At 35.4% G+C, this 24,279-nt stretch overlaps 3 protein-coding genes across 5 annotated transcripts in view; 1 reads left to right on the top strand and 2 right to left on the bottom strand.

Annotated features, from left to right (window-relative positions):
- The window catches only part of LOC111341781 (uncharacterized), a 5,011-nt gene extending 2,379 nt beyond the window's left edge, over positions 1-2,632 (bottom strand). Inside the window, exons 1-6 of the mRNA XM_022948795.2 lie at positions 2,384-2,632; positions 2,206-2,312; positions 2,045-2,075; positions 1,688-1,802; positions 1,479-1,563; positions 962-1,105 (exon numbers count right to left, since the gene is read on the bottom strand). Of these exons, the coding sequence (XP_022804530.2) occupies positions 962-1,105; positions 1,479-1,563; positions 1,688-1,802; positions 2,045-2,075; positions 2,206-2,312; positions 2,384-2,583 (682 nt within the window). The 5' untranslated portion in view covers positions 2,584-2,632. The remainder of the gene's footprint in view (positions 1-961; positions 1,106-1,478; positions 1,564-1,687; positions 1,803-2,044; positions 2,076-2,205; positions 2,313-2,383) is intronic.
- A 457-nt stretch (positions 2,633-3,089) lies between these two features.
- On the top strand, positions 3,090-22,282 carry LOC111340754 (uncharacterized). 3 transcript variants are annotated; one of them, XM_088740996.1, is made up of 22 exons: positions 3,090-3,239; positions 3,573-3,817; positions 4,967-5,061; positions 7,101-7,154; positions 8,326-8,398; positions 8,947-9,027; positions 10,420-10,485; positions 11,696-11,760; positions 12,058-12,123; positions 12,385-12,475; positions 13,021-13,159; positions 13,797-13,846; positions 13,936-13,986; positions 14,147-14,263; positions 14,999-15,077; positions 15,519-15,580; positions 16,410-16,460; positions 16,960-17,028; positions 17,870-17,950; positions 18,573-18,632; positions 20,147-20,299; positions 20,737-22,282. In XM_088740996.1, exons 2-22 carry the CDS (start codon positions 3,716-3,718, stop codon positions 20,824-20,826), a joined length of 1,695 nt encoding a protein of 564 aa, XP_088597122.1. In that variant the 5' UTR covers positions 3,090-3,239; positions 3,573-3,715; the 3' UTR covers positions 20,827-22,282. The 3 variants fall into 3 exon arrangements, with proteins under 3 accessions (XP_088597122.1, XP_088597123.1, XP_088597121.1); XM_088740997.1 differs by lacking the exon at positions 7,101-7,154; XM_088740995.1 differs by lacking the exon at positions 3,090-3,239 and having other exon boundaries at positions 3,288-3,817.
- On the bottom strand, positions 21,986-24,248 carry LOC111340784 (single-strand selective monofunctional uracil DNA glycosylase). Its single transcript, XM_022947686.2, has 2 exons — positions 23,913-24,248; positions 21,986-23,212 (listed from the first exon to the last, which is right to left on the bottom strand). Exons 1-2 carry the CDS (start codon positions 24,246-24,248, stop codon positions 22,667-22,669), a joined length of 882 nt encoding a protein of 293 aa, XP_022803421.2. The 3' UTR covers positions 21,986-22,666.
- Between the last annotated feature and the right edge of the window lie 31 nt (positions 24,249-24,279).

The raw sequence follows: 24,279 nt of genomic DNA, 5'->3' as shown, positions 1-24,279 counted from the left end.
CAAGATGAGTATAAAGAAAAATATCAATTTAGGGATAATTAGTTGATCCAATACCAAATTCCCTGAACAAACATCTTAAGAATTGTAAATTACAGACAGTGAGGTGAGATCTTGAAAGTGAAAGGGTTAAAAAAAACTTGAAAATATAATAATATTAACTGCCTCCCGGTTAGCTCAATGGATAGAGCGCTGGACTGTTGTGCGGGAGGTTGAGGGTTCGAGTCCCGGCCGGACCAACACTCAAGGTCTTAAAATAATTGAGAAGAATATGCTACCTTTCGACAACATCAAGAAATGGTTAGATATTCTAGCCTTCTCGCATAGGGACGAATAAATGGAGGTCCTGTCTCCTGCAGGGTTAGGGGTAGGAGACATTAATCTACCACACACGAGATTACTGTGTGATGGATGTCCTCCCCTGGGGTGGGATGGGTGGGTTGGGGTTAGTTTAGGTGGGTGAACCTAGTAGAGGACTACGTGTCCTATTGTTCTCTCACCTGTACACTGTACAAATCTATAAAAACTCAAAAAAAAAAAAGCTCAATATGATGGTGATAATGGAGGATGATATTGATTCTTTTGGTTTTGAACATAATTGATCTTAGTTTTTGGATTTTAATCCACTCAAAATATATATACAGAAGGCCAAAAAAGTACTGTCTGCAGTTAGTTATATACATTTTTTTTTTTTTTTTGCCTTAGCATCTATTGCAGTTTCAAGTGTGTCTGTTTTTTGGTAGTTTGGAGTTTTTTAAACAACTCAGATGACATTAAATCACTTTCAATTGGTTTCCATTAATTATTCTTGGTGGTTTATTTATTTTTGAGTTAGTTTATTCCAGTCTTCAGTTTTTATGGAGATGTCAGCGGGTTGTCTGGTTTCTCCTCTACCACAATACCCCAAAATGATAAACATGTTTGTGCATTAAGAATGTGAAGTTGCAGTCTTCATTTGTCAGACCTGTTGTTGTAGTATCCCTTGTTCTCTTGGTCCTTGTATTTTGCCATTGGACAACAAATGGTCGGTAAAATGGCTCAACTGCCCTCTCGATTCTTATGTGTATTCCATTGTATTTTATAGCAGGCCAAAGGTACAATGCACAAGCTAAAAAAAAACAAAAATACAAAAAAGGGAGAAATACATTTTAAGTTTTTTCAATCTCATTTTAAAATGGAAGAAAAAAGTTCCCACAAAACACAAGTCACTATTTCCTGGAGAACTTCTATATCAGTAACTTGATGTTATTTTGAATCCCTATTGGCTAGTCAAGTGCTGTCAATCAATGTCATGATTACAATCTATTACAATCATCAATTACTAAGTTAGTAAATGAATTATTAAATTAGTTTTTGTATGGCTTTGTATATGCATCTATCACCTTTATTTCACATGTTTCAAAATCACTATGATTATAATGACAGCCTTTCTCATGTGAAAAACCTTGTTAGTTATAGCAAAATCAATCAGAATACTACACCTTGCACATAAAATATTGGCAGCAGGGGTACGTACTGGTAAGCAAACACCACCACCAATATAAGTGCAAATAGAACTGCATAGTACTGAAAAACAAGATTGTCATAGGTAACAACTATGTAAATTGAAAATGAAAAAGCAATTAATACTCGCGTTAAATAAGGGAGAAAAAAATATAAATATCTATAATTGGGAAAATCGACGACGTACCCTGTATCTGCTTTCAGCTTTCAATTTGTTCAATTTTTCACGCCAAGTAGCGAGGCAACTCCAAATCGCAGCAAGTCTTCCACAGAGACGAGGAAAAGATAGTGTGATTTGTCGACTAAGAGGCAAAGTTATTCGAAGTTCGTTAGTTCGAATTCATAGCTAGGGCATTTGTTTATGTCATTAAAAGTGGAACATATATAAATAACACATCTAATTTGGATAAGCCGTTCGCATGTTATAAACAGTCCTTTGCCGGAATATCAAAACAATACAACACAAATTTAAATTTAGGGATTTAGGTAGCAAAAAAAACAATTCGAAAATTTGAAGCTTCCATGTTCCATAAATAGTACCAACCTGTCTTCATCAGTAAGTGCATTAAATCCACCTGTATCATTGAGAAAACCGTAAAAATTATTATTAATTGGATCCAAGTTTTATGGAAATGAAGACCATCCAAATCGTTCTCAGATAGATTCAAATCGTTTGGGCTACTGTAACGCAGTTTTATGACGTACCTTGTACACACTGCCACACCTTGCATCTGATATCTTCCATCAGAAGTGATGACGCCATTATTATTATAAGCAGCAGTACCAAACGGAATTTCCCACTTGCCATGATCCTGTGGAGCGACATGACACTCGATCAGCGCATCGCAACGACAAATAATTCTTTCCTCACCTTTCAACTCACCCGACAAGAATTGTCATCGCAATAAAATAGCTCAACGAATGCGTTGGTTTTTGCCACAAAAGAACGCTCTGAATGTATTGCCATCTGTTTTCCACAGGCCTCAAAAGTTTTCTAACGCGTTCGTAATACTCTTGATTGTCAGGATTCTCAGATCCCGGTGAATTTTCTGTGGAATCCCCCTTGACATTTTCGGTCGCCATATTGTTGTGATATAAACTTCTGCCTTTTGATTATTTTAACACACAAACGTGACGTCATGGTAAACATTCTTGACTCGGCCCAGGCTTTTCTTGTAGGTTTTTTCTCTTTCCTCTTTCATTAGAGGCAACAAACTGGAACGCCAATGAACTTTGATGATTGTTTCTTAGCCAGTATTTCCTTCCGCTAGAGCTTTGCTAAAAAAAATCAATAAAAATTTTTTCCAACCCTGACCATTCCCTTTGGCGTTGTGGAAGGGATTGTATGGCCATACAGATGATTATCAAATTAACTGCGTTCTTGTTCATTTTACTTCAGAGTATTTCTTATTTTTTGACCAAAATCATTAGGGAATTACTTATCTTCAGGAAAGGTGGTCTCTCACTTTGCACGCTTGAAAACGAGGGGAGATATGATTCTCGTCCAATCAGACACTGCACATCTTCAAAAACTCTTGATTATAACCGAGCGAATTCCTTTCCAAAATCAGCTGATAGCTGCGACAGAGAAAGCACTATGAAAGAGGTCGACCAAAGAGGTCAGGACAGCAACCGCTATGGCCACTTCCGGTTATTGCTTGTGAAGGAATTTCCGGTTATGCAACGGCATTGTGGGTAGTTTCCTCAAGGGAAATGAGTGAAGCCGAGTTGCCTGAGAGGTGAGTATTTTTAATCCCTTGACTTTTTTCTGTTTACAATTTTGGCCAATATAGGAGTAGCTTGAAAATATGAGACTCCGTGGTTTTTTCGAAGTACACTGTTCTGTTTGGTTCGATTCGTGAAGGGATTGTGTTGCTACCGTTCTTTCATTAATCTGAAATATATGACGGGAGGTGAAAGTTTACTCTAAATATTGCGAGAGAGAATGAGCTCAAAATTTCCCTCTCGGAAGAAAAATAATCGACAACCTCGCCTGTTGCAGGCCTTGAGAGATTTTACAGCGGCAGATACATGCTACAGTGATGGCGCAAATCCTCTGTCTTTTCAAATAGGTGAAATCTTCACATTTCTGAGTCGCCGCGATAACTACTGGGTCAATGTCGAGAGAACGGTTTGGAGACACAATCCGCTGCTTAAGACGAAGGAATACTTGACTGTCGAGCGTGGTATTGTGCCGGTGGCCTATATTATTGAGATGGACATTAAAGAGAACGAAGGAATGTCTTCACACAAAGAAGAAGAATGCCCGGTTCCCAACGGTGATCATGACGAAGCAAGTCATGTCAACATTTTTAAGGTACTCACGTTTTTGCGTTCTGAAGTTCATGCGATCGACTTTTGGAGGCGCATTTTTCGCATGTTTCTTTTGCGATAATTATTGCTTAACTAATGCATAAAGGGCAGAAGCTAAGTTGACCGTCAAAATAATTTCAATTATTTCAATACGGATTCCCCAAATGGGTCGGTTTCTAAAACGGATGTGCAAAACATTCGATCTCGTGTAAGGATTTCGTATCTGTTCGTTCATGAATAACTTAGAAACGATTTTTATTCCTCATGATAGATCTTGCCGAGAGATAATATAATTTCAATACAGATAAGATAACACTAGACTAGAACTTCCCAATCTAGTTGAAGTTTGATGTCTCCACGAAATGTTTGCCATGAATTAATTGAAAAAGGTGATCCTAAATTCACAGGTAATGAATTAGTAATAAACCATTGTGAACCTGACTTTGATATTTTACTTGATTCCTTTATTTATATGAAGACATGTAAACTTTTGATATATTAGATGTAAACATTACTGAGCATCTCCCCCCCCCCCCCCCCCCTGCACTATACATATGCATGTGAGAAATTTAGACTAATGTTTTACGATAAACCTACAGTTATTTGTGTAAGGTATGGCAATCCGAGCGGGTGTCTTGAAGAAGAAAATGTTTGATTTGAGTTAGATGAGAGGTTCCAAGAGTTTGATATTTTTCACTCTTCCTTGACCCAATTCAAAGGATATCACTGCTGTTAGAAATCATTTTTAGAAACACTTTTAGTTTTAAAACTTTAAATCAACAAGTGTTTCGTTAAGAGCTTGCTAGTGTACAGATCAAACTTCCAGTAGCTGCCTATTTTGTAATTTTTGCCAAACTTTTTAACTCCTGATCACTATATTGTTAATGAGTGGATGATATGAGTTTTTAACTTTGTGCCTAGAACTATAATTTTTTGTGCAAATATTCTTTTAGTTCCTTTGTCTCTCCTTTTCCTGCAATGGTTTCCTGATCTCCAAGATTGAACTTTTCTCCTCAAAAAACAGCATTAAAATCTAAATCACATATCAAATTTTACCCTATTTCTCAATATTTTGTTTTAAAAAATCCTGTTTCTATTTCTGTTCATAATGATACAGTTTGAATTGCTTATCACCATATTTGTAATTATCCAGCTCACAAGTGAGAGAGATGGTCTGGCAGAGGAGGTTGAACAACTGAAAAGAAAACTTGATGAAGCTTACAAAGAAAATGCCACCCTTCATGAAAGGTTAGTCTCAGAATGAACTCTCCTTATGCTCCGTGAGAGTTTGTAAGAGAATTTTTAAGCTATTTGAAAGTTTTTTCCCAGAATATGTGATATGTATTTTACTGAAAACTACTTATCTTGAAAATTGGTACGAATGCTTCAAAAACTGTATATCGAGATGCCGAGAGAGCTTTGTAGAAGAAAAGTAAAGCTGGACAAGCAATGGGATATTAATTAGAAGTTTTCAAAATAAAAGGACTGTGTTTTGTATAAAGCCAAAACAAGGGGGTGGGGGTGAATGAAACTGGAGTCATCTTAGATAAGCACTGAATTTTATTACTAGTTCATCAACTGTTTACTTACAAAATTAATTAACATTATGATATTAATTTTCCAAGGTGATTGGTAACGTGAGATTATTACATCTTCAGATAATGAGTTTAATCACGAATGAAATCACATCTAAAAATGGCTTTGTCTTAGTTTGCTAAATGGATAATGATAGTTTTTGTATTTATTGACTAACAAATGAACAAGTAATAACTTGAGAGAAATCTTGATTTCATTTTGACTTTTATTCTTATTTTCAGCATACATTGTTAATATTAATGTACATATAATTAGTTTAAAGTGCACCTACACCCAAAAAATTTTTTTCGCTTAACGAAGTAAGCTTATTTTTTTGAGTATTTCTGTGCAAAAATTTTTTTATTTGCTCAAATCTTCAATTTTCTATACCCAGTCAAAATACGGAAAATCGGCCACCATCTTCCCCCACGACCGAGTTTAAAGAGGAATGGCTCTAGTGGGTAATGTGACGTCAAATCGAGAACACGAAAGTCTGCATTTCACACATTTTCGCTTGTTTGGGAAGGTTGTAGTCGATAATTGTCCGAAAATATGCCGACTAAGTGTGTTGTAGAAGGATGTAGCAACGTGCGAAATTTGCAAGAGGGTATCACGCTTTATACATTCTTCATACAATACACCTAGTCGGCATATTTCTGACAATATCGACAACAATCTTCCCAAACAAGTGAAAATGTGAGAGATGCAGACTTTCGTGTTCTCGATTTAACGTCACAGTACCCGCTAGAGCCATTCTTCTTTAAACTCGGTCATGGGGCAAGATGGCGGCCGATTTTCCGTATTTTGACTGGGCATAGAAAATTGAAGATTTGAGCAAATAAAAAAAATTTTGCGCAGAAATACTCAAAAAAATAAGCTTACTTCGTTAAGCGAAAAAAATTTTTTGGGTGTAGGTGCACTTTAATTTATAAATTTGAATTTACTGTAGTATTCTAAGTTGTTAAGCACTGTTGATCATTGAATGAAAATAGTGCACTAGAAGTTATTAAATTAAATTAAAATTAAATTAAATTTAAGTGGCTATTAGATCTGAGTGTTGACGATACTAGACAATGTTTTTAAATGTTTAATGAGTAACTAAAGGCAGCATAATTATTTATAATTTGTAGAATATCAGAAGAAGTTTTCTGTACAAGGATAAATTAGTAGATTTCTGATCCACCAATCCTGTCCAGTCTTATGTCAATAAGAGAAAATAAAAAATGCACTTGTACTAAGTCTAACTAAATGTAAGGAATTGGAATTAGTTGATTGTGTACTCTGATAATTCAAGGGAGGGTATGTGTGGTTCTGAGAAGGACTGTTGTCAGTAGTAGTGACTGATGTTTTGACAATCTGTGCGGAACTCGTCGTCCAGGTTATCCAAACAATAGTCAGTGACACCAGCCATTGTCATATGCAGGTCTATGGTCACCCATTATCTAGCCTTCAGACTCTGTATGGCATGTGTACCTATGTAATTTCAATCAAGAGCCAATAGCCAAATGAATGATATGTTATAACATGGAAAATTAAACTTCAAAATCAATCCCTGGTTTTCAAACCTTTTTCCAATTGAGAATGAAGTCAATAGATTATTTGCCTTCAGATTTTAAGACTGGATGAAAAATGAAACCTATAAAAAGTGGTTTTAGGGTACCCTCTTCCGATATATGCAAGTAGATGCCCTAACATTGCTCTTGATTTTGAAGGTCTGCTCAAGAGTACAAGCACAATTTACAGCTTGTTCATCAGCTGTTACAACAGTAAGAAATATATGAAAACCACTTAAAATGGGAGCTACAGAACAGTTACGCATACGTTTTAGGCCTTTTGTGGTTAACAATATGTCTTTTATTTAACCTTGGCTAGTGGTCCTGAGTTATGTTAACTTTTTTTTTGTAATAGTGCGACCAATAGCTAATAACAAAAAGCTTACCTTTACTGATGGTGTATAATTCATGTGTGCTATGCAAATTTTTCAAAATGTTATGAGTGATTAATAAGTAACCACTAAGAATGAATTTAAATATATTCTTTTAAACATGTTCTCATTAACAGCATTGAAAGGGTGACTGTTTACAGAAAGAGGGTCAATAACTTCTTTAGCATAAATGAAGTTTGTGTTAATTAGTAGATTTATCTATACCACCGCCTTATTATTTGATTTTGGCATCTTTAAAATTGTTTATTCTGATTCTGGTTCATTTCTTTTATGTTTGTTATCATTAAGAGGTTTTTTAATTTGTGGCTTTTGCAAACAATAAGACATGTTTATGACTATTTTGGTGGAAACGGTTCATATGGCAAAATCCCCACCAAGTGAGAACCAATCAGAACCTTTGGATTTACTTCAGGACTGCCTTACTATATATATATATCAATAAATTATGTATTGTTAACATTTCTTGTTCAGCCTGAAGGTATGATTGAAAATAGTTAGTACACAGCAGCTGTAACTTTGCAGCAACATGTAGCAAACACATCAGTAATTACCTATTACCCTCTTTTTGTAAACAAGTTCCTCAAGTTGTAACTTTGATTGCAGTGACTCTCTTGACTTACTAACTATGCTCATTCATTTTTAAATTAATTTCTTCCATTCCATGTTTGGTAACTTTTTTATTAGCTAGACTTGACTCTCATTGATTTTCAGATAATCATAAGGACAGTATGTGTATTGAAGAATGATTCAATTTTTTACCTTTTTGTTGATTTTTTGATAATCCTGTTGTTTACCATGCCCAATAGAAACTTGTAAGTCACCAAGGAAGTGAACAGCTTACATAGATGGAAATTAACCAACAGAAATGATTTTGTGCAATTTAATTATTTTTTTTATCTTGCTTTTTGATTCTCTGTGATCCTTTTTTTTAGCAAGAAAACTGGAAGTTATTTCTGATTTCTCTTTTGATAATTTAGTTTTTTTCTCCTCAGGTATTATGCAGTTGGAGAAACAATGGTTTCAACCAAGGAGGAACTTGAAATTGCACAGCAATCCTTGATTGAGGTACTTGGAGTCATTTTCATTTGAGTGTCAGAGGCAAAGCAGGAGAGTGTGGGTTTTGGTCTGTGATCAGTCAACAAATCAGATGCAAATTGAAAATGGATCCCGTGGAGACTTTGTCACCTCCATTTTCCTGCAATTCAGGCAGTTTGCTTGTTTTTTTTTTTTTTAATTTACGTTCTTTTGGGTTCCTAGTGATATTTTTGTTAGTTACTTCTGATGGGCTGATGAGATCATTTTCACCCAGTTTTGGTTCTACAACACTTGTTTAGAAAGGACTGTTGAAGAATTTGTAACCTATTTATATCAAAGGAGGCAGTAGATAATAAAAAAATTGAGAAAGACAGCAGTCATAACTGACAACACACACCTCCCTTAATTTGTACCGAGGATATGACACCAAATCTTCAAGACTTGCCATAGAAATGTAAGGTACTCATTGGGAGAATTAGTTTGTTGATCAGAGGAGTGAAGGAGTCAAGTCACCCTCTGTCAGCCAGTGTAAGTACTGATTGCAGCTCCTAAACTTTTGCACTTTCTTTCTGTTTCAGGAGCAGCAGAGAAGCCGCCAATACCAAAAGCAACTAGAAGACATCAAAAGTCAGATAAACAAGTCTGGCAATAAATCAGCGGTATGGTTTAAACAATCATTTGTTTAGAGTGATTGTCCTTGTGAGTGTGGTTTTGAAGAGGAATGTCTGTTGTGGTAGTGAATGACATAAATTAATTTTTTTCAATCCAAACAGTAGTCCTTCTCATTACTCCAGAAATTCATTCCATGTCAACTTAACCCTTTAACTCCTAGAGGTGATTAAAATGTAACTTCTCCCTATAATATTTATACATAATCTAGCAAACAGCAAACAGATAATGAGAATACTCAAACTTATCAGGTACAAGTTGTCATCTTGATCTAACACCAAATTCTCCAAACTATCTTCAAGGAAATGTGTAGCAGATTGAGGGGAGAATTAATAATCAGATTTAATGTCACTACTAACAGTCCTTGTCAGGGTTACACTTAAGAACTGGTTCAGTAATACTTTACTGTTCACTCATTGCCACTTTAAACCTTGAGTTGTATTACCACTGACAGTCCCTCTTAATCTTGTTTTGATCTTTGATACTTTCTTTCTGGTTGTTGAGCTGTTGAGTTGCACCGAAATGAAACTATTGATACTATTTACTTCAAAACGATCCAGAGACAAGCACTTATCTTTTCGCAGCCTCCGCTCATTTCATTCAAACACGACAAAAACATAGGCAATTTTTTGGTCAGAAGTTCTTTTCAGACTAATGACCAACCAGGCACTTTTAAATGTGCTCGTGCACGATGCAAAACGTGTCCTTTCATTCACAACACTGATAAAATATCGGGACCTAAACGATCCATTAAGATCCCCGATCACTTCACGTGCACCTCCGCCAATGTAATCTATTGCATAACTTGCACTTATTGCAAAAAGATATACATCGGCGAAACAGGCAGAAGACTAGGTGACCGATTCCGAGAACACCTTCAAGACATGGAAAGGAATGACAAGGACACATCGAAACCAGTTGCTAGACATTTTAATTTACCTAATCATTCTAAGCAACACATGGCAATTTGCAGTCTTTCCTTGCACTTAGGTTGCACGGAAAGCCGTAAAAATCTTGAACAAAAGTTCATCTTTCAAACCGGTAGTCTAAATCCCACAGGGATCAACAAATGCTTTTCATTCCACTAATTTATTCATGTTTTTCTCGTTGCCATGCTCCCACCAATAACGTAGCTCCATTTTCTGCCTTTAAAAGCACACACAACCCACAATTCCTCTATTCGCTCCGACGAAGGGCTAACGCTTGAAACATCAGCTTTTGTAATCACTACGGTGGCTAATTTACTATTTCAACTTTGTTGATATATCCAAATTATTTTGTTACTCCCACTGACGCAGCCCCAAACAGTTTCTTTCGAAACTATCAGCCTTTATTCATTATTGATACTGATAATTGTTTATTTCGTGATGCTGATGTTGCAGATAAAACTTCTGGAGAAGATTATTCAAAAGGAGACAAAATCGCAGGCAAATGGATTAATTAAAAAGGTATCTATTTTGTTTTGATAGCTTATGTATACCCACTAAATATGGTAAGGCTTTTCTCTGATGAAGGGCCAACGCTGAAAACATCAGCTTTAAAAACTCTTTATGACAGCCAATTCACATAATTACTCATCGTAAATCCTCTAATAACCGCCTCCCGGCTAGCTCAATGGATAGAGCATTGGACTGTTGTGCGGGAGGTCGAGGGTTCGAGCCCTGGCCGGACCAACACTCGCGGTCTTAAAATAATTGAGAAGAATTTGCTGCCTCTCTATGACATCAAGAAATGGTTAGATATTCTAGTCTTCTCGGATAGGGACGAATAAATGGAGGTCCCGTCTCCTGCAGGGTTGGGGTAGGAGATGTTAATTTCCGACACACAAGATTACTGTGTGATGGATGTCCTCCCCTGGGTGGGATGGGTGGGAAGGTGAGATCGATGGACTGAAGCGGCTGCCAGAGGCACCTGATATGCTGACATCTGTTCTCAACCTTAAACTGCACCCGTAATTCAGCCTTAGGCTGCAAGCAGTCAGAAATACTATATTATTATTATAAGCTCCCTCACCCTCTAATAAGGCCACTCCTCTTTAGAGGAAGAAACTTATTAAGCCCCTCCCTCTAGTAAGCCCCCCAGTCACCCCTCCCTCTCTGAAATCAAAAATTCAAAGTAACACTCCATGTCAATAAGTATGATAAATTTATTCAAGTACTGTTATTTTAGTTTGTCATTTAAAATCGATTATGGTGATTGATTGATTGATTGATTGATTGACTGATGTTATCTTGTTGGCATCAGTAGAAAACGGTATATGGAAATTACAGAGTGATGCTAAAAATATAACATGGCTAAACAAGGTCCATTGAGAGAGTTAGATCATAAAATTGAGTTCTTTATTGAGTTCTAACTTAATAACCCCCCTCTAATAAGCCCCCCCCCCCCCCCGAAAGTACCTGCAATAAATAAGGCCCTCAGTAGGCTTATCAGAGGATTTGTGGCAGTTGATAAAACCAAACTATGAAATTTAATAAAAGTAGTTTGAATGCATTAAATACTGTAACAGTGTACCTCCAATGATTAAGCTCAAGTGTCTAGTTTTTTTTTTTTTGTGTGTGTGTGCTGACTGGTACAATAGACCTGTTATTTATATTCAGCGCTTTACCCTTTCAGTCTAGTGACTGAAAACAATTTGCTGTTTTTCTCTTATTGCAGACTAAATCTGAAAGTTCATCGGATGATTTAATGCTTTCTTGTGCACTCTGCCATGAAAAAATGAGGTACTCTGACATGTTCTAAGAGCACTTTCTGATAGTGGCCTGAACAATAAAAATTGAGGATGTTCATCTTTGTTCTGTACCTCTGAAATATATCTTATTTACCCACTAGCTTGCTAGAATGCAAATTAGCAAGAGGAGACTATAATTCCATTGCTACTTCACGACTAAATTTTGTAGGCTGAAGTGATTTTTCTTTTAGTTGTGGGGATTGTTCTATATTTGTTTTTTTTTTCCTCACTTTTATTACTGAAAATGTCATTTGCTAAATAGTTGATATTTTTTTATCTGGTCTTGTAGGGTGGGTGACCTGGCTTCACATTCCAAGGTTTGCTCCTCAAAGGATACAGGCAAACAACCTACAACGTAAGTGTGGAGGGTCTTTAAAAATTTGTCATGATTATTTAGCTAGAAAAGGAATGTAGTGCATCTACTGATGGTATGTCATCATTAGAAAGTGTTGTCAGAAGTAAACTGATAGAAGCTGTCAAGGTTTTATGTGAAAAATGGCTTATTGACACAATCATCAGTCCAAGAGCTTCATTGTAACATCATATTCTGTGAGTGGTTTTCACAAGTTTGTGATCAACTACGAGTTATTATCAATGATTTAATTGTCCATTTTAGTCCAACAACTCCAGGAACAGACATGCTTCGAGTTACAGTAACCAGTTCAGAGACTGATGAGAAGAATGCCACATTTAAAGTGGTAACAAAGGTACGCAGAAGGAATCTGAATTTATTTAATAGTTGTAGAGGATTACTGATCATATATAACTTCTGGTAGAAGCATACTTTAGGTTATTTCTTTTGACTGTTGACAATGTTGATCAGCAGTATTTAGGATGAAGTGATCAAAAAGAGTAAATGATGATTATGTCATTTCTGATCAGAAATTTCTCCTTAAAATACAAATTAATTGTTCACTAACATTTTCAAGCAGAAAGATGGTGAGGTGAGAGTAAAATAGTGAGGGGTATTAATTGATGAATTAATTGATACCATGAAACTAAGGTATCAAATCTATCATGGCAAATAGTGCGATAAATTAATTTTTAGATCTTGCGAGTGAAAATAAAGGAGGTCCAAGAGAGAGATTTTAACAATTCGTCTTCCATTCTAGTCATAGTTATAAAGGCTGATAGTTTCTAAAGAAACTGTTTGCTCTGACGAAGGGCTAACATTCGAAACGTCAGCTTTTGTAATCATAGTTATAATTTATATTAATTTTACATTATTGTTATGATGACAATGTATTTGCAGACTACTCATGAAGACTACAAGTTCTCAGATTATGAGGTTCATCGCAGTGAAGGTGATTTTGAATGGCTTCAGTCGGCACTGGAGGAAGCTTGTCCAGAGAGAATAGTACCTCCTATGGTGTCACATTCATCGTTACATGGTAAATGGCCATATTACATCGACTTTGCATTTTTCAATCATGGTCAAGTACATGTATCATGTACTTGGTCTGTTCAACTGTATGTTGTGTGAGTTTTGAGTGGGTGAACTGCAAAAATGAGCAACAAAGCTGCAAGAACGATGGAAAGGAGAAAATTGAGAAACAAACTGCTGGAATTTAGGGGAGTTTTGGTTTTAATCCTCACACCAGCCAACACTTAGTTCCCATTAATTGAAAGCTTGTACATCAATGGTTTTTGTAACCTCCTACAGCAGACATAAAGTTTACCTGAAAGTAATTGAAATGAAAGACAATATTTAAGATATGAAAGAAGGGTTGGAAAAATTTGGAACTTTAAGTTGTGTATGAAAATGTTTTTCATTTTAAAGATTAAAATGTTTCTGTTACTGTCAAACAAGAGCCAGTTGTTGTTGAAACAGTAAAATATGGAATACAGGTAGCTGTTTTTGGTGATTGATTTTTTCAGTGCATTCTGGGATGTTTTGTGAATAGTGATGTCTTCCTCATGTGGACTAAATCAGTAGTTTTTGTTTTAAGATTCACATTGAGAAATCAGAATTTTGTTGTCTTTTGAGGCCATCCTCACTTAACAACTCCCTGAATTATTGATTTTTAGGAAAAATGAGAGAGGTTCAAAGATTTCTGTCCAGAATTTGTGCTCACAAGGTAAGAAGATTTTACAGATACACTGTACATTTTATCTGTAATGGTTAGCTCAGAAAAAATGTGTTATGTCCATTTTTTTTTCTTTACAGATTCTGAGAAAACATCCCCTTCTGAACCTGTTTTTAACAGGGGAAGGTCAGGTAAGACAAATGTTTTGTTCTAAAACTGTATTTAGCAGAGATGCAGTCCCTTCGTAGTCAGAATACTTGACTGCAAATCCCAAGGTACAGGTTAGAGCCTTACTTAACAAGTTTAGAATCTCTTTCCATCTTGATGATGATGTTTTATAAATCACTTCAGGATGTACAAAAGGCAAGAGAGGAACTGGATAAGAGAAAGAGAAAAGTCACCAATACAGCTGAGAAGACTTTGAAACAGGAACCCTGCGACCAAAACGCTCCAGTGATCAAATGCCAGGTTGTTATAATTTTATTGAGTAATTAATTATCAGGGCCCAGTTGTATAATTCAATCCATAATTCAGTCAGGGTCATAATTTATTTATTTTTGATAATGAGACAGGTTAATAAAACTAGCTTCACAGCAGAGCTGTGCTGTGTTATAGAGAATCATCCTTGACTCAAGAATGTACAATCTTAGGCATGTTTCTTATTTTTTCCTAGATGCATGTGAGAACATTTTTTTAGATCATTATTTAATAAGTTACACAGTATTATACTTTCTATTATGACTAACATAACATGCATGCTTTATTTGTTTGTTTGTGTTGGGAACTTTTTTCTAAACCATTGACATACTAACACACAGAACATGTACCATCCTCTTGAAATGAAGTTTAAACGCAAGGAAAGTCATGGAATTCCACAATATCATTTTCTAGGCTAGAATATGGTTTTAGTTGAGCAAAGTTGTGGAAAATGTCTGGAAACACTATTTTAGAGAACAGCAAAGAAACAATGCCTTCTAATTATTAAATGTTCATTTTTACTTTATTTTAGACCCCATCCCCCTTTTGATCAGTGGTCATGAAAAATTTCAAAAAGTTGTTTGTAAAGGTAGTAAAAGTCATGGAAATTTCTTTTTTTAAACTTGGAGCAAACCTTGTTAGAGTCTCCAAGACACAGTTTCTGGTCTGATTAGAGATGGAAAATTGAGAACTTAATGTGCTGTATAAATTTGATTTTCACAATAGAGATACTTGGAGAAGTTTGCAGCAAATCTTGATGGCTTGATTACACACCTTGAGGATAGTCTAAACAAGAACACAGTAGGTAGGTTTTGAGTGATTTGTGTTAGTAAATTTTTCTGCCAAGCAGTTTAACCCATTACCTTTTGCAATCCAATCCAAAGAAAGGACAAGATGGAATTGAGGAAATTTTTCTTTTCAGTCCCATAAATAGATGATTAAGAAGAGCATTTTTTAGTCATTGTCCTTGTATGTTGTTAACCCATTCACCCCCGAGATCTCCTTAGTAATTCTCCTAACTGTTTTTCATATAATTCTTGCAAAGTTAGTCTTGAGAATTTGGGATTGGATCTGCTGATGATCCCCTTATTAACATTTTTCTTTCTTCTCATCTCTTGTTTGCTTGATATTGTATTGATATTGTAAGGAGAAATTCTTTCTTGGTCACTTATGGGATTTAAAGGGTTTAATGCTGCACCTTGTCAAACTTTTCTCAGAAATATTTTTTGTAAATATTCATTTTTAGATGGCCCTGGGTTTTGGTTTAAATCTTTGGCAGAATTTGAACCTGCAGATACATATTTAAAGGTACTTTTATGATTCTAATAACCAAAGTTTTCAATAAGCAATTAAGAATAAAAACCAGCGATATTAAAGAATGACGTTTCGATGGCTCCATGCCATTGTTCTCAAATTCAAATGAGTACATTTTGTGAGTTCATTAATATATAGAAAAAGTATGTGTTGTTTGTTGTTTATGTATACAAATGTGATCTGTGTGATGTAGATTATGTTGGCTATACATGCCGACACCTATTTCAGCGCATCAAGGAGCACAAGCATTCTGTCGTTGGTAAACACCTACGGGACGTACACAATCTAAAGAACAAAGTTCTTCGTGACCAATTCTCAATCCTCAAGAAATGCTGTCAGAAGCTGGATTGTTTTAATTATGAAATGCTGTTCATCAAAGACAGAAAACCAACACTTAACACTCAATCTGACTCCATCAAAGCAAAACTTTTTATCTGACAGTTCAAGCGCACCATGCTTGTATTTTATTCACCCAGTTTTACCTTTTATTTATCGTTTTTATTTCTTAATCATATACATTGAGACCTTCACACATACTTTTTCTATATAATGAACTCACAAAAATTATTTATTTGAATTTCAGAATGATGGCATGGAGCCATCGAAACGTCATTCTTTAATATCACTGGTTTTTATTCTTAACTTTTATGATTATTTGTCAATAAACTCAATCACTGAGAGAAGCAATTGATTGTCATAAAATTCCAGTGTAATCCTGGCTTTCTTGTCATTAGATTTGAAATGTGATAAAATTTAGACTTTTTCAAACTTTTAATTTCTGAGCTAATTTCAGAATAACCATTGCATTTACTTCATTTCCCAGGTTGCCACTGAAGCTCTTAGTAAAATATGCATTGAATTGGAGAATAATCGAGTGAGTGGAAAAAAAAAGGAATTATATTTTCTTAGTGCTGATTTTGCTAGATATATCCTGTATGGACTAAAGAGTTACTTAAGAAATAGTGAAGGGATGAATGGCTGACTGACTGACTGACAAACTGACAACTAGATGTTTGACTGTTAGCTTATCTATTATCTGGCCCCTAGGGGCAGTATGAAAATAAAGTGTTTCCCAACAAGACATGTATATATATTTTATTAGATGTTTTGGTGTGTAGTATCACTGAGTATTTTTATGAGTTGTGCCATATTTTGACGCACCTACTGGCTTGTCAAAATACAAACAATGAGTAAAAGTACTCAGCGATGCTACACAAAAAAACGTACGGGCGGATTTCACAGATATTTCTAGAGTACAAATATTGCGTGATATTTGTACTTGTTTCATGTGTTATTTGTACTCTACAAAGCACAGCTGGATAATAAAACAGAGTAGCTATAGATGGAACTAATGCATTCATCAATAATTGTAGGAAACTGCAGAAGAAAAACTTATTGTAAATGACCTGAAGAGTGTTCACCACTATGTCAAGAGTGCTGAGGTGCGTGTACATTTCCTCTTGCATTTTCATGTTTTTCAGTACGTTCACCTTTTTTCACTTTGAGTTCTCTATTAAGTTTTGTGTAGTATTTACCCTCTCTCTGTTTGCCTGTTGGGAAAGCTTGAGTCATGATATTATAACTCTCAACTAAATAACACACTTAAACCTTCAACTCCCATGAGTGACCAAGACAGAAGTTCTCCTTACAATATCAATACAATATCAAACAGACAAGTGATGAGAATAAAGGAAACTTTCAATTAGTGGATTATTACTTTTATCCAATACCAAATCCTGTCATTTCCATTACTCATGGGAGTTGGAGGGTTAATGCCGCCAAATAGGTGTGAGGAGAGAGGTTGAGTTTGGAATTATGATGACTTTGAAGAAATATTTAACAATCACTCCACGAGCGCGCATTGGATATGAGATGATAGATAGCCAATGAGGCGCGTAGCGCCGAGTTGGCAATAATCATCTCATATCCAACAAGTGAGAGTGGAATAATTGTTTTATTAAAAAACGTTAAATTAAATTATTAAATTTTATTAAAATTTTAGCTCCCTTTTAATTTTAAGCTGACACGTACGCTTGCCATATTTGTAGATTATGGTATATTGACTGATATACCATAATGGCTAAGCCAATAAAAAGTCTTGAATTGCATTATCCAATGATCTAGTTTTTAATAAAATCAGTTATATTTGTTGATTGATATCATGGATTTTATGAGCTTTTTTGACTCGTGATGTGACTGCAACTCCACCTCTGTATTGACTGAGAACCAGCCAGCTTTGTTAGGCCTAATTGTTATCGAGTTATTTTATATCATTTTGTTAAGGTTCTTCTTCAAAGAGTGCAGACTGCAGTAGAGATGTTTTTATATTGGGATGAAGAAGTCAGAAATTATGAACAGATGAAGGTTGGTGGTGAATAGCTGGTTTCTCCCTAAAGGAAACTTCTTCTATTGGATCAAGTTGCCATCAACTCAACAAAAATGTCTTGTGGTTTAACATTAATAGTAGTAGTCAAAACAACCACCAGTATAAGTGAAAACTGGAGACAACAAAAACAAGAAATATTTGAATTTGACCATTGTATGACATCATAGGTTGAAACTATTATTGCCAAACAATATTTCTTTTGTTTACAAAAGGGAACATGCAGATAATGGTGTTAATCATGAAATATTATGCCATCTTTAATGGCTATATATATATATATATACAAAAAATTTCACTTCAAAATAGGTGATTTTTGGTTCAAATTTTTCTTGCTCTAAATACCTTATTCCCATCTATGCCAACAGGTATTAGCTTGAGATATATTTTTGGATGAATCAGTGGCAATTTTTTCCATGAGTAGAGGTTTCCTTTAAAAAATGTTGTATCAATAGAACCGGTAATCCACTGTCATCATGCAAAATTATACCCTTGCCTAACACACTTCTCCTAATGCCAACTTTGTGTCATTGGTTCACCTGTGAAATCACTAAGTTCTTGTAACAAGACAGTCAGTGTTCTTATTTGTTTGCTGTACTTCAGAATCCTGGTTCAGATGAGGAGAATCCAGATCATGGCAGTCAGACACAGAAATGGGCAGAGGTAAAACAACAGTTACAAGTTGCCAAAATTAGCAGTAATGTCTCAATCTGATTGGTTAATTTTCCATTGTGGCTAAGAGTAAGACAACGCTGCCCATGTCAACATGTCACCCATTGTGTCATGCACGGAAAGAATTGTTTTATTTGACATTGATATTGTGTTACAAATAAAGCAACAGTGGTTTAGTGTGGTCTGTACCCTTACTGACAATGATGTGCATCACCTCAGTGGTCAAAATTTTTTGCTGACTGACTTGGTTTCACCCTGTGAGTCCACAACATTTTGACCACTGTGATAGCGAATATTGTTGTCAATAAATATATTGTAACAGCTGCCACAGTTTTGCCTGCTGTTAAGAAGACGTTAACAAACTTGTGCGCGCGCGACTCGCGTGCGCGTGCTTTGAGGTTACGAAGCAATCTCGTAAGCAAATCACGCAGACCCTTTTTTAATGTTGACGTGTGCGATTTTTAGAGAAGAGTAGTTGAAGTTTTTTTTGTTTATCGTTTGGTTGTTGTCGTTTGCCGTAAGACTACAGTTTTCTGTGTTAGAGTAAGTGTCTGTTTGGATTTCCCGTTTCGCTTCCGAATACCTAACTTATATTGAAGTTCGTTTTGGTTCGATTCTTACAAGCGGGGCTGTTATGTAAGTGCTAATGTTCCTTTCCTTGAGCTTATATATAATTTTTTTTGTGAGTTTGTTTGAGTTTTTAGCTAGCTTTGCATCTTGCCTTTATATCGGAATGTTTGGAATGTTGGTTTGTCTATTCGCATTTAGCTTAGCTTCTTCCTTATAAATTCATATTTCAGTTTACGATAAGTACTTGGATACCACGACTACGTTAAATAAAACGATTCAAGGCTTGTCCGTAAAATATATCCTCACTTCATAGTGTGTCTTCATTTGCGAAACTCATAGTTGTCGTCGAAATTTTGCTTCGCTTGTGTCGGCCGCTACATATATCTTATCAACCAAGCGCGAGGGCTGTACTGGGAGAATATTGGCTTGAGGTCTTGACAGTACGGACCGAGCGCTGATATTTTTCCAGTACGGTCCCGAGCAAGCTTGGTTAATAAGTGATTTATTACACGACTGAAGTTCAAAGGGACACAAGTGCGGTATCATTCAAGACCATTTGGGACAGTGCCCGGTCCAATACTGAGAGAATATTGACTGGCAATAGAGCATTTTGATTTGTTGATTTTAGTTATTGGCCCTCTGACTGCCCGAGTCGTGTAATAAGAGTATAGACCACCCTAATCAACTGTTGATTTGTTAATGAGAGAACATAGATCACAATGGGTGAATACTATTTTCTTTTATTGTCTATTTATTTCATCATTTTTACAAGATGAATTCAAGAGTTTGTTTGGTGTGCTTTTTAGTCATTAAAATGGCAATGAAAAATCTGTGTAAAGCTTGATAATATTAACTTCAAAATTTGTTTGTAAAATTATTGCTTTCTGATTATTATTTACTTTTTTCAATCTTGATAATATTTCCAACTTTTTCAGGCAAACTCAAACTGTGCAGATGCTAAAACAAACCTCGAGTTTCTTTGTAAAGACTTGTCTTCTGAGCTTGCTCACTTTGATTGGCGGAAAGAAGTAGAACTTCGGGAAATATTGATTGAGTACTCAGAACTCAGATCAGAGCATTTTGAGAAGGTAAATGGTTTTTCACAAATTAGAGCTTTCATAAATTATGCAATTTTGCAGTTTTAAATTTTTTTTAAATCCAACTCTTCCTATTCCCTTATTTTTTATAAACATTTGTTAGGTTATTTCCTCTCTAACTCCTAAGTTTTTCCGCATCATCCAAGATGTTTTCACCCGCTTATAATTCAAACCTCGCACAATTTGAAAATTACATTTAATTTAGATGTATTTATTCTCAGAGTATTCCTTTAGAACAGGAAGGAAACTGCTTACATGGGCTCAATCTCTAGTTTTCATTCTCTTTGGTCTAGTCTTCACTCCTCCCATACCCTAACTTGGGTTAGGGTAGGAGGCCATGGTGAAGGTTTTTCTCTTTGTAACACTCTCTTGAGAGAGCTGAGGCGAGATGGAAGAGAACCTTTACATTTCAATTTTTTCTCTTTTAGGTTCAGAGCAAATGGTTTGGTGTGAAACTAATGGTGGAAGCACCCATAGCAGCTGAAGTTAGGGCAATCAAGTGTGTGGAGGATTCCTGATGAACATATTTAATAGAAGCATTTTAAAGTTTCTCAGTCTCAAGCCAAATTTACAAGTTGGCACTCAAGTAATTGGCCTTACTACTTGAAAATTAGGTGCTCTAGCAATGCTTTTAAACAAACAACATTCAAAAATATTTTATCAGGATCATTCACCTAATAAGTCTGCAGTTATAATTAAAAGTTTTCCAACATTTTTTGCATATAAGGAATACTATGTTGTGATGGTAAATATAGTTATTAAGAGCTCTTAAATATAATATATGGAAGGTAGTGTAAAAGGTAGTGATATTACAAAGATTTTGCAAATATAAGTTCAGCAAACTTTAAATTAATCACAAAGTTTACTTCACATAACTTTAATAAAATAAATAATTAGCAAATAATATATTGCAATAAGTATAAAAATAATTATTATTATAATAGTAAGAAGCCTAGCTACTTGCATTAATCAGAGACCACTCCAATCCTCAACAGGCCCAATTTTAGTTCTTTTAGATGCACATGAATTTGCCTAATCAGCAAAAAAGTTCAGATATTATTTCTCATACAAATGGTAAGGGTAAATGAATCAAAAGAAACTTTGAAAGGAGAGACAATGCAATGTTTTAATGTAAATTTATTTAAAGATAAAATTACTTGTTAAAGAAATGACTGAAGAGGGGAATTCTAATTATTATCTTGTGAAAATTGTACTTTACAGGTTACAGGCACTTTCAATGTCACTTAATCAGATTCCGTGCATGCCTTACTAGAAGCAGCTTTGAAGCCTTGTGTTAAGTTGGTTCATGGGTTAGGAAGGGAGAAAGGCAGGGTTACGGTTTGTTTTCAACATAAAAGAGATTGCCAATTGTTTATAATGTCACTGTACAGTTTCTCTTATGTATGAAATTATAAAAATTTATATTAATATATAGGTATCAACACCTTTGATTTGTACGTAACCAATCATTTTACCAGAACTAAAATAATCAGCATTACTGGTAATTTTTTCATGGTACCTTTGTAATTTTTTGGTTTTTAGATGGGTAAAATGTTAACATAATGATTATGAAACAAATTTTTAATTTACATTTGTAAGAACTTTTTGTTTCCAGATAATATTTCATCTTCAACTACAGTTATAGTTGAATGTTAAAAGAAAAAATCATTAGACATGTTAAGAAACTGTCTCCAGCTGAGTCTTTTTTCATTTTTTAACATTGATTTTGTGCTACCTTTAGTCACTCAACCTGCATGCTAAAACTCTGTGTTCTTTGGGTAACAAAGTGAATAACAATATTAATCTTGCCCTAGTGGATATCTTGTTGGCTGAGTTATGGTAGTTTCAATGGAAATAGAATCAATTAAAAGATATTTTAACATGTAGAATAGGAAATATGTTCTTCTGTAGTCACAAAAATTATCGTTCTATTGAGTTTCATAGTAAAAAAATAAAGTAAGGTGAAAAACCACACCATATGTTTATTTATTTACTGAGCAGTTACTGGTTTGAGTGAGGGAAGAACAGTTGAGTTGTGTTGTATACTCCTTCGGGCGAGACCAGTCCTGAAAAGGACTGTTGTTGGTAATAATGAATTACTTTCTTAACAAAATGAGCGGTAGAGTTGGTCAGATCAAAGCCAACAGCTGTTTGCCATTTTAGAAGTGAAACAATCAGTTGATTCAATGCCAAATTCTCTAAAGTAACATCATAAGAATTGTATGGCAGACAGAAAGAAGAATTACTAACGAAATCTTGGTATTGAGAGGGTTTAGGTAGATCCAGGTGAGTGGGTAGCGTATTTCAAGTTACAATAATTGACATTGTTACAAAGAATACTACCCAGAGGGTTAATTATCAGGACAAAGCTGGATTTAAATGTTCATTTTTGATATAACACATAAGATCAAGGTCTCTGAGTTGTGTTAAAGCAATTTTGTCCCACCCGCTATTTGCAGCAGGGCTTGCTGGACTGGGATGCATAATTGAATAAATTTCAACATTATTGTCTTTTAAAGCCTTCCGAGCTCTTTCCTCTGCAAATTTCCCAACCCCAACAACAATTTTTACATCCATCAACTTCACGACATCTGCCAGAGATTTATCACAGAGCTCCAATAAAGTCTCTCTTTCTTTCCTAAGCAGCTGAGGAGGTGTCACATTCTTACCACTTGATTTCATAAACACTAGTGGGCAATAGTTGTGAATGAAACAATTCGCAAAAAATGTCTCTGGTGTTTTGCAGTGTTCTTGAAAGAAACCCCAAAGTCGGCTACCACTAACTTCTGCCCTTGTACAGTGAAGTCCATGTATAAGTCTTTTAGGATGCTCTTTAAATGGTTTCTTCACACTACCTTTTATTTTAAGCCAGTCAATGACATGTTTGGTATCTCCAAAAGGTACCTATCAAACAAACAGGAGTTATTGAAAGCAAAGTAATGTAAGTAGTCTTAGCAGTTAAACACTCTGCACAATTCTCTTTAGATCTTAAATATAAGACCTCTTCCTTTGTTTTTGAGGACAGACTATTGTAGAAAATTATCAAAAGAACCATGATTATTTAAAGATAGTGAGTCTCCAGTATGGTTCACCAAATCTCGCAGATAAAAGCAATGAACCAGCTTTCAAAGGCTTTGCTCCTCTGTAAGCTAACATCATATCCCCAGATTTACTTAAATGAAAACGATTTTGGTTTTACAAACTCTTCTTGTCGTTTCTCAAGTTTTCAGTTGGGCGGGGGGGGGGGTATGCAGGGGATGCTGCTGAGTTGATGCTGTGGTGGCATAAGAGAAAAATCTCCAGATTTTAGATCTCTCTGGTATCAATACATCCATCATACAAGTGATAGGAACATAAAGACTTAACAGCTGGTGGGAGTTACGTACAAAAAAATTTATCTTCATTATTTAAAGCAGCTGGTATGGAGAATTGCTTAACAGATTCCTATCATGAAAAGATTGCACTACAAGATTCTAGACTTTTTGGGAGCTTTATGCTCTGGGAACAGGCATGTCGATCAAATATCGGCTTCGGGGAATTTACTTCACGGGAAAGGTGCTGCACTTGCTGGTTAACAGAAACGTAACTCATCATACAAGCTTACCCCGTTCTGAGCCATTCCAAACGGACCAGGATTCATTCCCAAAAAGAGCACTTTTTGCCCAGCTTTGCAGTATTTCTTGACATAGTCTTCATGTGTTTCTCTGGCATATTCAAGCGGGTTATACACGTGCGTTATTGGAGAAGAAAACTCAAGCGGCGATAAATTTTTACAAAGGTCATCTTCAAGTTTCAAAAACTTGTCACAAAAGGCATCTTCGGCATTCACTTTCCTTCTTTTCAAAGGTACAACCGATGCAGAAGACGCCATGTTTGTTTTTATTGTGGAGAATTCCAAATTAGGATGGTTTATTGTTACAATTTGAACACGTGGTCCCATCAATAATTTGGCGTATTTCCGACCGCCATTT

This window comes from Stylophora pistillata, chromosome 12, assembly GCF_964205215.1.
Source record: "Stylophora pistillata chromosome 12, jaStyPist1.2, whole genome shotgun sequence".
Classification (NCBI taxonomy): domain Eukaryota; kingdom Metazoa; phylum Cnidaria; class Anthozoa; order Scleractinia; family Pocilloporidae; genus Stylophora; species Stylophora pistillata.
This window is presented reverse-complemented; position numbering and strand designations above follow the sequence as displayed.

Coding starts and splice junctions, on each gene's coding strand:
- LOC111340784 (XM_022947686.2), bottom strand. CDS start 24,248: ATGGGACCACGTGTTCAAATTGTAACAATAAACCATCCTAATTTGGAA. Junction 23,213..23,912: donor TTGGAATGGCTCAGAACGGG/GTAAGCTTGTAT, acceptor TTTGTTTGATAG/GTACCTTTTGGAGATACCAA.
- LOC111340754 (XM_088740995.1), top strand. CDS start 3,446: ATGAGCTCAAAATTTCCCTCTCGGAAGAAAAATAATCGACAACCTCGC. Junction 11,761..12,057: donor CTCTGCCATGAAAAAATGAG/GTACTCTGACAT, acceptor CTGGTCTTGTAG/GGTGGGTGACCTGGCTTCAC. Junction 15,581..16,409: donor CTGCAGATACATATTTAAAG/GTACTTTTATGA, acceptor TTCATTTCCCAG/GTTGCCACTGAAGCTCTTAG.